Source organism: Fukomys damarensis, unplaced genomic scaffold (assembly GCF_012274545.1).
Source record: "Fukomys damarensis isolate Sample0158 unplaced genomic scaffold, DMR_v1.0_HiC HiC_scaffold_15, whole genome shotgun sequence".
NCBI lineage: Eukaryota > Metazoa > Chordata > Mammalia > Rodentia > Bathyergidae > Fukomys > Fukomys damarensis.
The window spans coordinates 9680089-9697161 of NW_022900927.1; the positions used below are offsets into that span (position 1 = coordinate 9680089).

General features: G+C 38.3%; 1 protein-coding gene and 1 long non-coding RNA gene across 3 annotated transcripts in view; one reads left to right on the plus strand and one right to left on the minus strand.

The window, feature by feature from the left end:
- Positions 1 to 7902: 7902 nt before the first annotated feature.
- On the plus strand, positions 7903 to 15949 carry LOC104872195. The gene is made up of 3 exons (XR_004517242.1): positions 7903 to 8006; positions 13382 to 13429; positions 15890 to 15949. It is a non-coding gene; the product is annotated as an uncharacterized LOC104872195 (long non-coding RNA).
- Tmem117 (transmembrane protein 117) overlaps positions 8937 to 17073 on the minus strand; it is a 559715-nt gene continuing 551578 nt past the window's right edge. For both annotated transcript variants that reach the window (XM_033763576.1, XM_033763575.1), the window contains one exon: positions 8937 to 10083. In XM_033763576.1, the coding sequence (XP_033619467.1) occupies positions 9904 to 10083 (180 nt within the window). In that variant the 3' untranslated portion in view covers positions 8937 to 9903. The remainder of the gene's footprint in view (positions 10084 to 17073) is intronic.

The window sequence follows — 17073 nt, forward strand, 5'->3', positions numbered from 1 at the left end:
TGCTTGCGAGGAGGGTGGTGGAACCACTGAGCTAAAGCCCTGGCTCTGTAAGGGTTTAACTTTTTTTCTCCCCTCAGGTAAGGCAAGAAGGCTGAAGGGACCAGAGTTGCATATTTGTCTTTCTCAGAAGTGGAATACGTATCTGGTAAAGTTGTTTATTTTAGAGATTTGTCTTGTTGGGAAGAATGTCCAACTTTCTCTCAAAATTTCTTCCCTCTTCCTCATGCCAGAAACAAGGGTTTTTCTTAGCTATTTACCATGAGAACTGGGGGATTATTGGTGGTAAGACTCAGAAAAGCCTGACAGCCTGCTAAATCTGGGTACCCAAGGATTCTCTCTTTCAAGCTAATTCACACTCGAGCCCCCAGCCGGTCTTGAAAATTATTATTTAAGTGTTCCTAAGAGTTTACAGTTCTTGCAGTTGCTGCTTCATCTATATATCTCTGCTGTGATTCTCTGTATTTGGCTGTGATTCTCTGTATCTATCTGGCTTCCAAAATTTCAGAGTGATAGTTTTTCCTCTAACCTCAATGTTCTGAGAAGTTGAAGAGTTGATTTTCAGTATTTTCTTGTTTTAAGGATTGGAGTGATTGTTTCTGTGGTCTTGACATATTGTAGCTGAAACCAGAAGTGATTTCCTTATGATTTAGTCAACTCCTCATTTGTTGATTGTAGTACAATGGAATTAAACCACTTGAATTAGTGATAGTAGAAAAACTATCACTGTTCACAAATTGCTTCAGCCTACAGAGACAGGACTCTTATTAGGCTTTCTTTATAACCCTTATCATCATCTCCCACCTCCCAACTACATATTAAATATTGCAAATAACTTCCAGTCTCCAGTTGATGGGCATTTGGGTTGTTTCCAAGTTTTAGCTAAGAAAACAATCAACAGTGATAGACTTCTGAATGTGCTTTTTAAAAATAGTTTAAAAGAATAAATGTTGTAGATCAGTTTGCTCATCACTGAAACACAAAGACATTATTTTGGGTGAGCTGACACAAGTTGGGGTTATAGAATCTAGAGAGAGCTGTTTTGTTCTGCTTACCAGCTCATCAGATTTTTTCTCAGTGGTTAGTAACTGTCAGAAAATGAGGGTCCTCTGGTCTAGTGGCCAGACCCTAAGGCTGCTCTGGAGATCAAGTCTTGAATGTGTCTCTGAGAACAGAGGCTACAGAACTTGTGAAAATTCATGTTCTGGGTTCATGCTAGGATGGGAAGATTCATTAAACTACACTCAGGTATCAAATGTCACCAAGGAGAGGATTTTTGACATTCATTTTACTATGTAGTGACATTAATTGAGATCAACATAGCTGGAACACTGTAGAAAGTATGTTGCAGTAGAGAGTATGTCCTTTCTCATGTAATGTTAGCTTGCTTGCAGACAATTCAAGAGAGGAGGGCTTCTATTAGACAACCAGTTGCCTAAGAACGTACTTTAAACAAACACACAGTTTTGAAATCACTGTCTCTACAGTGAAGTTCTTAAAGTAAATTTCATATATGGTAATACTAAAATCAAGGCTAAAAGAAGGGGAATCATTTTGAGGAAATAAGAAAAAAATGCTTGTGTAAATCTTAACATTCCACAAAAATACACAGTTGTAAATAATGGGAAAATGTCTGCCTATTAAAACCATTTCTTTTAAAATCTACTTTATTTTTCTTTGGCACCATATAAAATTCTCTGCCAATAGGAGCATATTACAAGAGGCAAAGGGATTTTTCCACCAGCATTTTTCCTGGGGTCTGCATTTGGGAAAAAATGGTTTTCCAAAAGACAGAAAGGCAAGAAAATATCAAAGCATAGACTTTCCAAATAAATGATGTACATTCTATGCATTGTTGCAGATTATTCACACCAGGGAAACTATTCGTTATTTACCCATGTGTGACTTATTTATTTCACTTAGGAGAATCAAGACTTGTCATGTAGAGGTACAAGATCCCAACAATGAATGTAACTGTACTGTATCCCTAAAATGTACCAATAAACTCAATTAAAGCTGAAAAAAATGATATACATTCTATCAATAAGTGTGGATGTTAAGTGCATTAACTGAATGGTTGGAGAAAAGCTGAAGCATGTAATAGGTTCACAGATATGATTTAGTGAAACTTAGATTTCTTTGCTTTAAATTCTTTGATGTGCTTCAGAGAGGGCATGAAGGAAACATCTTTTGTAGGAGCTAAAAGAAGGGAGAAGCTAATCTGTACCAGGAGTCTTCTCTGCTCATTCCCTTCCATCCATGCGTACAAGTGTAGATGTACAGCACAGGGCAGGACTGTGACACAAGTTATAATGCTCTTCATTTGACTTTGGCTTTACCCAATAATTTATTATGCAGTTTTGTCTACGTTTCTCCTGGCCTCAGTTTCCTAATCTGTGAAAGGTGGGTAAGAATCATATTGTGTCACAAATCACATGGCAATCAAAAGAGCCAGTGTATATGAAATGTTAACAAAGGGCTGGCACAAAATAAAATGTTCAATATGTGTTAACTGTTGTCACTGCAGTGCAATATCAGTTGAGTCAGAACACAAAATTGTTTTGCAAGAGAACAAGCTTTGGCAGTTTCTCTGTGGAGTAGACCCATCAGTTTAACCTGCCCCAGGCATTCTATATTCAGGGAAATAAGTTGCATAATACTGGTTAGCTATTGTACAGATGAGTCTGCATTCTCTCTTGAAGAAGGGACAGGACATTTGTTAGTCTGACAAGAGAAGCCCCTCTCAACACGATAGAGAGTCAATCAGTGTGTGGGACCAAGGAGCCTCCTGGGAGGGAAAATGTCTTCTGTTACCTCTTTTGAGTTTCACTGTAATCAGAAATTCTGTAATAGACTCTCATGATTTCAAACGAGTCATTTAGTACCAAGAAAAAGGGTCTCAAAAGGCTATATACCAAAGGGTGACACTTGGCTCAATGGTATAAAATGCTATCAAATTAGGACTGGTTTCCTTATATCATGGGATTAAGTCCAGAGGGCCCATGATGTTTTGTGTTCAGTATAAAGAACTCCTTGTTCATGAGGATAAACTAGAAGAACTTTGAAACTCAAGTGTGGGGCATTATCTTGGGGTGATTCTTTTCAGGGTTACAAATGGGACATTCCTCTTAAGGGTTTTAAGTTCTAAAGAGTATTCTTTCAGTATTGTGAAACAACTCCTGTCATTAGAGGGGAAGATGACCAGCAGTAACCACATATGGCAGTGACAAAATGGATGATCTTTTATTTCTCATTCACTACATATGAATTTACCAAAGGTACAGTTTAGAGAGCTTCATAAAGCATAGCATTTGCTGTCACATGTGCTGAAATGTTTTGCTCTGTATGCACGTACAAACATTTGTGTTCACAGATTGGAATGATAAAGTACATATGCCAAGTATTTGTCTAGTTTTAATGTGGTGTGATGACTGCTATTTGGTGTGGATGTTTGTTTTGCAACACAAAATAAAACTAAGGTTCAGAAACACATCATTGGAGAAGAAAAACCTCAGCAGGCACGCCCTATGGGTTCTCTCTCATCTACTGAGGGAGACAATTTAGTATCGGATTAGTGTTTATGGAAGCACTGATTGCCTTTTCTCCAGACAAAGATAAACTGACCACCCTAGAAGAGGTACTGACAAAGACAGCCTTTCTTATCACTGAGTAATGAATACCCTTGGCTCTTGTGATTCTAGAATAAATGAATTCCCGCCTGTCATAGATTATCAGATATTTCTGCATCTGTTCAACAAGAGAAATATTATTAATAGTGCAGTGAAACTAGGACTGACTGAATCTGTGAATCTGTTCTCTTTGTTCCTTTTCTAATTTTCTATGTTTTGCTTTTTGTTCCCCAGATTCTGGAATAAACATGCTCTTTTGATGCATGAGGACATCTGATCTAATATTCTTTAATTAATGTAATCATTCTAAAAGTATCCCAGTATTCTTAGAAGGTCTTTGAATACCTAGGCAGAAGGAGGAAAGGTCTTACTGCAAGTATTTAAAAATATCTATCCATAGCAGCATCTTGCTGAAGTATTCTAATCAGCTGTCAGGCAGCCAGGTCTCCCCGCAGCTTATGGACGGCCCCAAGGCTTGCAGAAAGACGGCATCGGGGGTCAGGTTGACAGATTGTTTTTGCTGTTTTAACGAGCACAAATTAACTAAGTTTGCTGAAAAATCTCTCTGGATTCTGACAGACAAAACATCGTTCACAACGTGACATGTTTTCTTTAGGCCTGCCTGGTTTCTGCATGTTGAAGCTGACAGTCCAGCTTACCTGTTCTAGTTTGTTCCTACATATTACTATTTTTTTTACCACATTGACTCAGCCTCATCATTCCCCTACAAACACAACACAAGAGCTGATAAAGCAAAGATGATCTCTCATATTTATATTTTCATATAGGGTCTTCCAATAACAGATGCTATCCTCCACTGCTTAATTCTTTCAGGGTGATTTTTTTTTAGAACATGAACATAGATTTACACAGTTTGTCCTTTCAGATTAATTTACAGCCTCCATCTAGCCAACTTGGCTACTTGCCCCAGTGCAAAATTTATGTATATTCTAATCATTGGTTATTTTTATTTCCACACAAATTGTGTGAGCAGGCTATCCAGAACACTAGTCGTTACGAAGAATACCTTTCACTGTCGTTCAAGGCCATCCCGGATGAGCTCTGATAGAGTTGGTATCCATCTTCAGCTGACGCACATTCCTAACCAAAAAGCATCTGTAAACCAAGATTAGACTTTTTTTTCATTTCTATTAGGTGGTCATTTGGAATGTAGTGTGTATGGACATGTCCATAGGCATGAGCTGAAAGCAGTCTGCTATTGTAGTAGGTGTGGATGACACAAGGGCTCTGACCCACCTGCATCAGCACACATAGCTGCTTTGTGCTTGGTGACCTGTGTGTGCCTGATACCAGATATGTCATTTCTATCCTACAACGGGCTGTTCCTCATCCTTCCTAGCCTTGTGAATGCTGATGCCAGGACACACCCCATGGTGAGCCATTGAATTGTATAATCACGGGGTGCGCCATGGTAAGTTGTTGCATTCCACCAGTACTAGGTCAGGAGTCTATTTTTTTAAAATAATAATAATTCTTTGATGGATATTGCATAGTCTTGCTCCAGAAATGCAGGGCTTTCTGTTGTGACCCCTACTGGGCACAATATCAATTCTACTTAGCTCCTTTTTTCACCACTGAAACCTCCAACATCTTTGGGTCTGCTGATCTTATGGCCCAGGTGGTGGCAGTTTCTTGCCCTGCTTCTTGGACCTGCTGTAGAATACGCTTCTGCTCTAAGCTTAAGGCTACTAAAACTGGAAGCCTTTTCCATCGCCTGGTATACTGACTAAAGCAGTCCTTCTATAGGAAATGTAGCCCATTAAGGACAGTGATTCTTTTTCTGCGCTAAAAAGTGCGATGCACACTAATTTGGAAAACATTCCAACATGTTTGTGACCATTGGGTCCCCTCCCCTACTGTTTTTTGGATTCTTGTGATTGAATCCTGGGCCTTCACACTAAGCCACATCTCCAAATATTGTTTTTATTTTTTGAGACAAGGTTTCCCTATGTCACTATGTTTGTCAAGATGGGATTGAACTGTTGATCCTTCTGCCCCGGCCTCCCAGAATACTAGGATTACACTGTGTGCCATCATGCCCTACAATTTTTATAAATGTGTCAAACCTCTGGACTTTCTTAGGGTCCATATTCTATCCTATGATATACGTATCTATTACCAAGATGCTTTGTGTGGTATCCAGCACATGCTGATTTTCCCCCCATAACCATAATATCATTGGTAAAATGGCTCAGTGGTCCATATTTATTTGAACTATGGTCTGACTAAGGCAAGAGGGTTATTCTTGGACAACAATTTAAAGGTGTTCTTTTTTTAGCTTTATGGTATACGCCAGTGGCTTCTGGTATTCTTCTGTGATTAAGATAGAAGAGAATGTACTTGGAAAACCAAGGATTATATACCACGTGCCTGAAGATGTTAATCTGCTCTAGCAAAGATACTGAATTTGGCACAGCTTTTGTAATTGGGACAGCAATTTTTTAAACTTTATGGTAATGTACTTCCTCCAGCATCCACTCAGTTTCTGCAGAGGTCAGACAGGTGAATTAAACAGAGCAATGACAAGGCTGACCACTTGTACATACATAGATGTTTAAGAATGGCATTTATTTACACCCATCCTCCTCTGATGACATTATTTTATTTTATTTTATTTTTTTCTCATTGAGTTCATTGGTACATTTTAGGTATACACTACAGTTACATTCATCACTGGGATCTTGTACCTCTACATGACAGGTCTTGGTTCTCATTTTTTCCCCTTTATCCTTGCCCTCCCTTCACCCCCTCTGCCCTTCCCTATTTACAAATACTTTATTTCCATTTTTTCATTTTCTCATGTTTTTTCCCCTTTCCCTTATTACCTTTCCCCTACCCTTCCCACTTTTGCTACACCTTTAGCTCTTTTCTTCCTATTTCACATTGTCAATTATATCATTAGGATTTCATGTACCATTATAGTTTTTCACACCAGAGAAACTATTCGGTATTTATATGTGTGACTTATTTATTTCACTTAGGAGTATATCCTCAATATGTATCCATTTTCCTACGAATGACTCTAATTTCTCATTCTTTATGGATGAGTAGTATTCCATTTTATAGAAAAAAACACACCTTTATCCAGTCTCCAACTGATGGGCAAATGGGCTATTTCCAAGTTTTAGCTATTACAAACTGTGCCGCTATAGACATAGGTGCACATATATCACTGTGGTATGATTCTTTTAATTCTTTTGGAAAGATAGCCAGCACAGAGGGATGGCTGGGTCAAATGGAACCTCTCAACCTAGATCTTTGAGGTATCTCCATATTGATTTCCATAGTGTTTGCACCAGTCTGCACTCCCACCAACGATGGAGAAGGGTTCCTTTTGACATACAATTTTAATTATTGTTTCATCTGGGTATAACTGATCAGTTTCAGAGACTTCTACTTGGCCTTCCCCATTCTAGCAACTCTTATTCCTAAGGTTAAGGGCACAGTGTAGAGGTTATGTCAGCTGCCAAGTCTGTCAATCTAAACTGTACATTCATGGATAAAAGAAGTGACCACAGGATAGATAGGTCCATGTATCCAATGAACTTAGTGCAAGAAAGGCTTGGCCAGGACTTCATTTATATCACCTTTAATTCAGACTCTGTGTTCAGTAATCTTCAATAAATTGTCATATTCACCTTTCTTCATTGCACACTTCCCTCAGTAAAGGGTCATAGGTCCATTTAGGAGTAGGACTAGTAGAATAATTGCCATGTTATATACCGTGATAATTTGGTCCTTCTTCCGGATCATTGGGATGTTGGTCTTAAATTGTCTCTAGGTCTAGAAACTGCCCAAGGTTTTTGAGTTACTAGGGTGATTACAATTAGCATGTCGGTTCTCTGAACATAGTTTTTTTCACTTGGACAGGCTGACTAGTATTCTAGTCAACCACCCATTAATTTTGTTCTTAATGACAAATCTCCTTTGTTTTCTATACATTGGGCCCATTGAACACCACCTTTACCTTGTCAGGAATTAGAGTTATTGTGACTTCCTGGGTTCTGTTTAAGCAATAGCACATAGCCTCAATAGTTTTGGTGCCTTGTTATCACTGTGAGTCAGATCTGTAAAAACCCTTCATACCATTGTTTTCTACTACAGAAGAGTACTATCACTGTTCTGGGAAAGATAGGACATTTAATATGGTACCTGTAATCAGAATTTCTATTAGGCTGAGTGTGTGGTTGTTTACTTTTAAATGAAGCTGTTGCCCTGCTCACCAATGCATTCTTTTGTCCTTGGCAAGTGGTATATCCTATGAGCCTCCCTGTGAAGCTTAATCACCCAGTGAGTCTTCTGACCCCGTCTAAGTTAAAGTCTGTGCATTGCTCCAAGCAAAGTATGTACCCGGGCAAGGTAGGTTCTCTATGGCAGACATTGAGGATATTGACGGCTGGAATTTGTCCATTGACCACATGCCCTGTAGCTGGGAACAAATTCTGGGGGAGACATCTAGGGAATATATCTCCATGTCTTCCAGTAGTCACTAAGAGGCTTTGTATGTTTTGTGAAAGCTATTTGCAGAGCTGAGATTTCTTTTAAAGAACAGACTTTAGCTAGCACGGAGACACTATGATTACCTTTATATTTTTATATTGTCTACATATATCTGTATATATCTGTAGATATATATAGACACATCTTCCCCTTTAATTCCCAATCTCTAGGCTTAGATTAACTTTTTGAGCAATAGTATATATTTCACTTTATTTTCTGAATTAAGGCAATCCTTTAGTCCATATAAAAAGCTGCATTACAAGAGCCTCTCTTGATGAATAGCCCAGCCTTTTATCATCATTTTCCTGCTACCCACAACAAGTGCACTAAATTAGAACCCCAGTAAAAATGGAGTCTGTTTAGTGTGCCATCCAAACACAAGCAAGGGGTAATTTTGTTCAATTGTGGAGAAGGGAAACTAAAACACTCAAATCAAAACTAAATTGATTGATGGCACAGCGTCTGCCTAGCAAGTGCAAGGTCCTGAGTTCGATCTCTGGTACCAAACAAACACCCCTAAATTAATTGAATTATTTTTTATTCATTGGATCTAAGATTCATTCTTTTTCAGAGTAATTTTTAATATGCTATGCTTAAATTTAAAGTTAGTGATTTCTCATTATCCTTAAAACAAAATGTAAAGATTTCAACACAATCTATGAAGATCAACTGGTGCCTGCCTGTAGAGGTCTCCTTCTAGAGGAGGGGACTTGGGGAGACGACCACAGACACAATGAATAACCAAAAGCTGATGGATAATGGCAAAGTTTATTTCTCACCCAGGGTCTTTATAGTACAGTTTCAAGGCCACACACAAAAGCAAGATCACAGCGGTTTGATGATTAACAGCAGTTATGAGCAGTGATTAACAGCAGTCATGAGCAGATAGATACACATTGTTCAAACCAAAGACATAACATCTAGATAAAACAACATGCTTATGACTAAAGGGGAGTGTAAACCGGAAATAGGAATAAAGAAGAAATTGGGGGCTGTTTGTAGGTCAAGGGACTTGGCTCCAGCACGTGGCCTTCGGGACACTTGTGCCCTGGTGAGAACAGCATTCCGGGACTCGGAGTCAGCACTTCGGCCATCCGTCTTCTCGTGCCCCAACACCTGCCCATCTACCCTACCCACACCAGCATATCTGAGAGAGGCACAAGGGGCACAGAAGTGGATTTTACAAAGAACCGGAGAGAGAACTACCCGGATGTTATGGCTTCAATCTGCAGTGTACCCTAAAGGTCTCACTGGTGCAGAGGCAAAGTTTTTGGAAGATGACTGGATCTAATAAGGGCTCTGATTTCATCAGTGGATTATTCTGTTGATAAGATCATCCTGTGATGATATTTTTGGGAGATCATGGAAACTTAAGTCTTCAGAGCATGAACCTGAAGACTATATTCTGTCCCTGGCTCTTCCTCTCTGACTTTCTCACTTTTTCTTCTCTTTGGCTGTCATTAGATGAGCAACTTCTTCCACACCTCTGTCCCACCATGATGCTGTCCCACCACAATGGAGACACATGACTATAGATTAAACCTCTAAAACTATGAGCCAAAATATATACTTCTTTTATTTTCCTCCAGTATTTGGTCACAGTGACCAAAAGCTAACTAACACCACAGATGTAGTTATACAAGAAATACCACCTGCTATAGTTTGGATATTTAATGTCCCCCAAAGACCCATGTATTAAAACTTGATCCCTAGGGTGGTGCTATTGAGAAGTGGTAGAACCTTTAGGAGGTGGGCCTTAGTGAGCAGTCCTGAGATCATTGAAAGGATGTTCTTGAAGGAGACTGTGGGACTCTGACCCTTCTTCTTCTTGTGCCTCCTGGCCCAGAGTAGAATAAGCAGCCTGCTTCCTCAGGTGCCTCCTCATCAGAGGTCCAATGCAATGGTCTGTCCAGTTTAGAGCTGCAGTCTCTAAACCCTGCAGCCCCAAATACATAATTTTAAAGTTAATTATCTCAGGTGTTATTTTCAAAGTGACAGCTGATTAATGTATTACTTATCATTTCTATTTTTTGTTTTTTGAAATAGCCTACTATAAAAGTAAATGCATGATTTCAGCTCTTTTTTTTCTTCTTTCAATTTTTTGAGAGAGCATCCTTACATACATGGATTCAGCTGTGTGCAGGCCCTGAGTGCCTGCCATCAAAGCCTAGTGATAGCAGTGTTCTGGGGCTCCACCTTCAGCAGAGAGGACTGTTCCAGAAGTCCGTTCCTCTAGTTTGGGGATAGGGCAGACAATGAGGTGCTACTTTTCCCATACAATGAGTTTGGTGGATAGGACTATAATTCAGCTTGGCCCTTTGTATGCAGTTCAATTCTACTGGTAGGCTGCCCTAACCCCAATGCCATTTGATTGGTGGCCAAGGGACTGGTCTATCACAAAATGCAATCTGGTCAATCCTCCAGGTCTGAGCAACCCCTGTTCCCCTCCTTTGGTCTATCCCAGGGATGTTTCATGCTTAAAACTGGGCAGATTTCTCTGGAAACATGACAACACTTTGGCTTGCTACCATATTTCTTCCTTTTTTGGGTTCCTTAAATAAAGAGCATTTTCCGCCCTCTTGGACAGCTACTCCTTGACCCTTTAAGTGGATGTACTCTGAAGAAAAATTGGCCCTACTTTGTTTCTCTCAATATTCAGATTAATTTTCCGTTTCCAGGGTTAGATTATGACTCACATTTAAGATCTTAGGCTTAAAAAAAAAGAAATCATGGCTGCTCTTTCCACTGTCCTGAAGGAATGAGAAGTGGACTGAAGGTGGGAAGAATTAGGAAAACATTTTACATTCATTGCCCTGAAGAGGTCCCTGATGATAAATTGCCAAAGAGGCAGAAAGAAATGACATGAAACATGCCTACCCAAATGTTTTCCTGTCCTTCACAGTCAGCACTCTGGGCCAGATCCCAGCCTAGCAAGGCTGACTTGGATCCTCACACTCAAACCCAGAACTATTGATTCACTTAGGGCTGTGTGCCAGGTTTTTCTTCCAGCCCATACAAAACTAATGAAATCAATGAATGCTGCTGCTGGTTCTCATCAAATGCTATTAAAATATAACTCTTTCATGAATAATTCTGAACATTGACTCAAAGCAATTGATTACAAGAACCACATATCTCAAATGGGAGGAATAATTGATGTTTTCAACATGTAAATGGCTTGTAAAGAATTCTCAGATACCAGTTATAGGAGTACAGCTATAATTAGTTCATTTGGGTCTAGAGTTTTGGATTGGTGTTTATTTTTTTCAGTTTTGGCTCCCAGAGAATAATATGTAAAAGCTGCAGATTTGTTTTGTCATCCCAAGTTCACTGTGTCCAGCTTTGCCTGTGGACTTACTAAGTGCTCTATCTACACTAATAGAACTATGAACTACTAACTAAAATATGTAGAACAAGGGCAGTATATGTCCTTTAGTCTAAAAGACTGGCAACTCAGGACACAAAGCCATCATGTAACTGCTTGCCTGACCAATCATAATCAACTCATGTATGCAAATATGTAGAGGTAACTGGATAGTGGGTGAGAATATAATATCCCTGTATCAGAAATTAGACCAATGGACTCCCAGCTGCCCCTCTGATTAAAAAACACAACAAAACAAACACACACTGTCTCATAATTTGTCCTAATTGGGCTGTTAGTACCTACCTTGCCCCTCTCTTACTTTGTAAGTATCTTCCTATTTCAACAGTGACACACTTAATTGGATTTTTAAAGTTCACTATCTTAATCCCTCTTTCACCATATCCAATGTAAGATGTTACACTGCCTCTCAAGCTAGCCTAAGGATTTGACAGTGTCTACCACCTATCAGGGAGGATCTGAAAGTTTGAGATGATTATGCTACGTTAAGTGAAAAAATTCATAGTATATGACTTCATTCAATATAGAGAGAATTTGCAAAAATTGTTATAGACATTTCAGCAGTTTGCTGCACTAATAAATGTCTGGAAGCTGATGGCCACCACTTTGAGCACCTCTCACAATTGTAGAGGCCAAAAGTAACTTGTATTAATCTCACGATGTCTCAATAAATTTAGTATTAAAATATTTATACAAGTTTTTATTTTTCTCATGTATATATTTTTTGATAACTGTACCAAATTTTATTGGGTCAGAAACTATATCAAAATAAAGTGAATGTACAATCCATCCTCATATCCTCTGTCATCATTATAGTCAGTATCAAATAGTATATAATCTAACAAGTAACATAAAAATTAAACCTACAGCAGAAGAGGGTACTAAAGATACTATAATGGATTTAAGAACACAATAATGGGCACTTGTCCTACTTTGGAAATTGAGGAAAGAATTCATAAAAGAGATTATGTGTGAGTTGATCCCAGTGGTAATGGGGAGTCTAAACAGAAGACATTGAGTAAAAGAGACTTGAGTGGATCCGCGGCTCATTAGGGAGTGTTGTCAGCTGTTCAACATGCCTTCATGATTAGAACCCACAAGACAAGAGCGAGAAAATCAAAGACCAAGCATAGAGTTGAGTGCCACACAAGAATGTCGATTTTATTAGTGATCCTCAAATTGATGTTTGCAAGGAAGTCACCTGTGAAATTTAAAAAACTCATCTCAGCTTCAACTCTACCCCAAACCAACTGAACTGGAACTTCCAGGTGTAAAACATGTATGTCTAGGTATATCTCTAAGATGTTCCCCTGACTAGAAACTCCTCAGCCTTGTTCCCTGTGCTTTCTGAACTTAGAATGGAATGGAATTGCCCAGCGTCCACTCCAGGTAGGCAGACTCTGTAAATGAGCTCTGGTCAGAGGAGTGCAAGAAGTGATATAAACCACTTCCAGATGTGCTCCTGACACTTCATACAGGATCTTCCTCACTGTCTCTCCCTTCTCACTGGCCAACTGGTTACAAAGAAGACTAGGTCTCAGGGAGTCAAGAAACCTCACGGAATATGTCCAAATCTCCAAGTCACTGAATAGGAGGTTACTCAGTGAACACACAATTCAACTGCAAGATGTGTAGGAAATGGATTTTGTGTTAAGTAACTGAGATTTTTGAGGTTGTACACAATAGTATTAAAAACCACTGCTAGACAATATTGGGCAATAAAAGAATGAAATGCTATTATCATATTTATACCATAGAAAGATTGTTCTGGTAGAAGTGTGGAGAATGGAGTATGCTGAACAAAGTAAGAGCCAGAAAGACTAATTAAGGTCTCTCTCACTTATTCCAGAAAAGGACAAAAGTCTCTGCAATGGCCATAGTGATCATGGTAGAGAGTGTAAGTACATAAACATGGGAGACCTCAAATAAGTAAGATCTGTTCATTTTAGGGCCATTTGGATATGTGATAACAGTTTTATGGTATATTTAAAAGCTGTAAGTATTGATCTTCAGATTCAAGACATCCTAACTTGCTCAAAGTTAATTTTATTGTAATCTTATGGTTATCAAATATGAATTATAATTGTCAGAATTGTCTTTTCTGATTTGGCCTTTGCTTTTACTCTCATCTTACATATTTGTTTCAGTCAAGAAATGCTGATCATTTCTATTATGGCTAGGTTGAGGTCACCAGGATGACACAGATAAAAATATGCGCTCAAAGCAAGTAAGCCCTTAAACTGAACAGAAAATCATGATATTGTTTTATAGTGTTATTCTATAAAGCACTGTCACTTGCCTGAAGTGTTGCTTGGATTCTATGGGATACTAACGTGGGCTCTTTCTAAAAAGACAAGACTAGAGTGATATCCTGATTTAGAAATGGCTTCCTTCACTGTGTCCAAATACTGTGAGAAGATCCTGAAGGGCAAGGGCTCAGGTGGATGTAAGAACTCTCTTTAAATGTTGAAGACACAAGCACTTCTACTTTAGGATTTATGAAACGTGGTGGATTACTGACTTGATGAGAAAGTCCTGATAACAGAAACTAGTAAAGCAATCATAAAAAGGAAGAAATAATTTAGAACTCTAGAGACTTAGGAAACATTGAAGAATAAATTTGGCCTGGAAGCTCCAAGGGATTATGGCCATTGATTTTAGACAATATACCCACTTGCTCTAAACTAAGGGATCTGAACTTCTATTAAAAGCAAAAAGGGACTGCACTGCAGCTTGCAGAGTTTGACACAACAGTCAAGAGACAGAAAATTGGCCTATCCGTGTTCAATGGCAGCATCAACTTGAACTTCTGGTGAAGGCAGGAGCTACTGGTGGGCCTGGGGCCTATGAGTGTGATACTTACTTCACACTTGTGTGATTTGCTGCAGCTGACAGAGAGCTTCAATATCTTTCATCTTCTCATATCTTCAAAACTTTGTGAGATATCCTCATTCTGAGGTGAGACTAAAGCTCAATATTCAAGGCACTTATCTTCACAGCCAGTGCTGTGCTCTCCAAATACAGTTTGCTCACCTTCACAGATTTTTCACAGGGTAAAATTTAGATGGTCACTCCAAAATATCATCTCTAGATCATATATTCAAATTTTGCTAACTAGAACTGGCCCCTAGGCAATCATTTCTATTTTTCTGTTTGAATGCTCATACTTATCTGTTCCTCTTCTGTCACTGACCTGGGGGTGGAGGGCTGTTAAAAAAATGCAGAGTTCCATCTGTTTCCCTCTCCCAAGAAAAATGAAATCATGAAACAAGACAATTGCATGGAAAGAAGTAGATCAGGACCAATCTGTGTTGTGGATTTGCAAATGTAGTTTAAATCAAAACACCTGACAATGAACTGACTGCTTCTGTCATTTAATTCAAACTCATCTGTTTCAATCGTATGATTTAACATGTAAATTGCATCCAGGCAGCTGCAGACATTTATTTAAAAATATGTAATTTAGGTTCTTCAGAGATGAAAATTGATAAAACGTCAAGCATTTTATGTTTTAACAACTATTCCCCAGGTCATGCACTGAAGATTTTGTCTGAAACAGACAGGCTGGCTTTTATGGATGTTTACAAATATAATGGAAAATTAGAAGATATGGGGGATCAGACAAACTAGTTTTAAATCTTGACTTAACATTTTTTTAGCTTTTTGATTTTGAGCCAGTTCAGTAAACCTCTCTGAGTCTTAGGTTCATAACCTGTACAGTGAAGTTAATCATATTTACCTTTAATAGTGAATATGATGATTAAGTAGGGTCATTTATTTGTACATAGAAAATATTCAGAATGGTATTGTTAATGTGGGAATTGAGTGCAAATCTGGACAGAGTAGTAAATTTATTAAGGCAATGAGCACCTATGCATTGCTTTGTTACTCTAATCCCCTATTATATATTATAGCAGTCCTTCTCAGTTATACAAAGCCCAGTAGTACAATTATTTTTTGTTAAAACAAAACCCAAGATCTTTTGAAAAATTAGGCTGCAAGATAGAAGTAGGAAATAAATCTGTGAGATATATTAGGCATATTTTATGTTCATTAAAAGTTATACCACATACTGAACTAAAATATCATTGATAGTATTTTATACATACTAAATTAGTAATATTATTTTTCAACCTTGTTTCTAAGTAAAATTTTTTGGAACCTTTATCTCATGAAGTACCTATTTTTGTTTGCAAGACGTCAACTTTCATATGCTGAAAATATGCTTTCAGGCTGACTGTCCCCTCGTTTTTCATCAAGAATGTTTCAATCTTCTTGACTGTTTAGTGTTGATTTTTGTCTGTCTCCTTTCATATTGCCCACTTGCCTTCCTATAACTTTGGAATTTGTTTTACAGATGCCATTTCTCCTCTCCCAAGTGTCATCCTACTTCCTCGGGCAACATGGTGACTTCGACACCAAAATAAGGGTTAAGAAACCAACCAACAGATTGTTTGCAATCCCACCAACTGAACCTACATATTTGAGTTTCCTACCTACCCAAATGAGTATTGGACTCATGAGAACTGTGTTGAAATTCCTTTTATAGAGATCTTGTTCCCATACATATAATTTTAAAGTGAGTTCACAGTAAAATTGCTCCATTTACTTCTAGAGTTTCATTGCTGCAACGTCCACGTCCACTTGTCTTCCACCATCTGCCCCATCACTTTCCAATATAAATGTGTGCCTGTTTTCCTAATTACCAGCAACAGAGTGACTTGTGAATTAGGAACACGATACCTAAACTAGTCCTGTTGTTCAAATGACAATAAAGTTTCAGCCTGGTGTAAATGGCGGCACGGCAAATATTTACAAACTTGATTCTTCTACCTATTGTAATTCTCAATAATGAAACTGTTTTCCACACAAACATGTTTAAAAGTCTAAATGAGGATATAGGGATAAGTGGGAAAAGTGCCTGTTTATCTGCTGTATAATTCCCTTTTTTTTTTTTTTCTCTCTCTAAAAGGTAGGTCCGCTTGGATTCAGAGATACAACGAGGAAATCAGGCTAGACTGAACAGTGAGCCAAGTCATGGTACTGGATTATGTTGGGCAAAGGGCAAAGGGCAGCCCAATTAAATAACACAGTTTGTTATGGATCCCAGTGGTAATATGTGGCTCACTGATGCCCACTCACCTTCGAGCGTCTGTCCTTGTTAAACTTGCCACTGCACTTTCAGCAAGTAGCGCTTTTGGACACAACTGTGAAGTGTGAGACTTAAGAATAAAAGTGATTTTTGTGCCTGATTGACTCTTAGGGCAAATGGAAAATAAATAATTCTTAAGAACTCTAATAGGATTTACCGGTGGTTTTAGATGTGCTAAAAGATAAAGTAATACGACAAGTAGCCACCATGAGAGTTAAAGTGGGCTAACTATGGTTATGTAATACAAATGGGCTTGTGGAGTTGAAAGATTTATTTCTAATTGAACAACATTGGGCTTATATTCATAATGTTTATTTAATTTTACATTTAAACTACTAATGAAATACTCTAAATCTAAGATGCTAAAATTGTGTCAAATTAGTACAAAT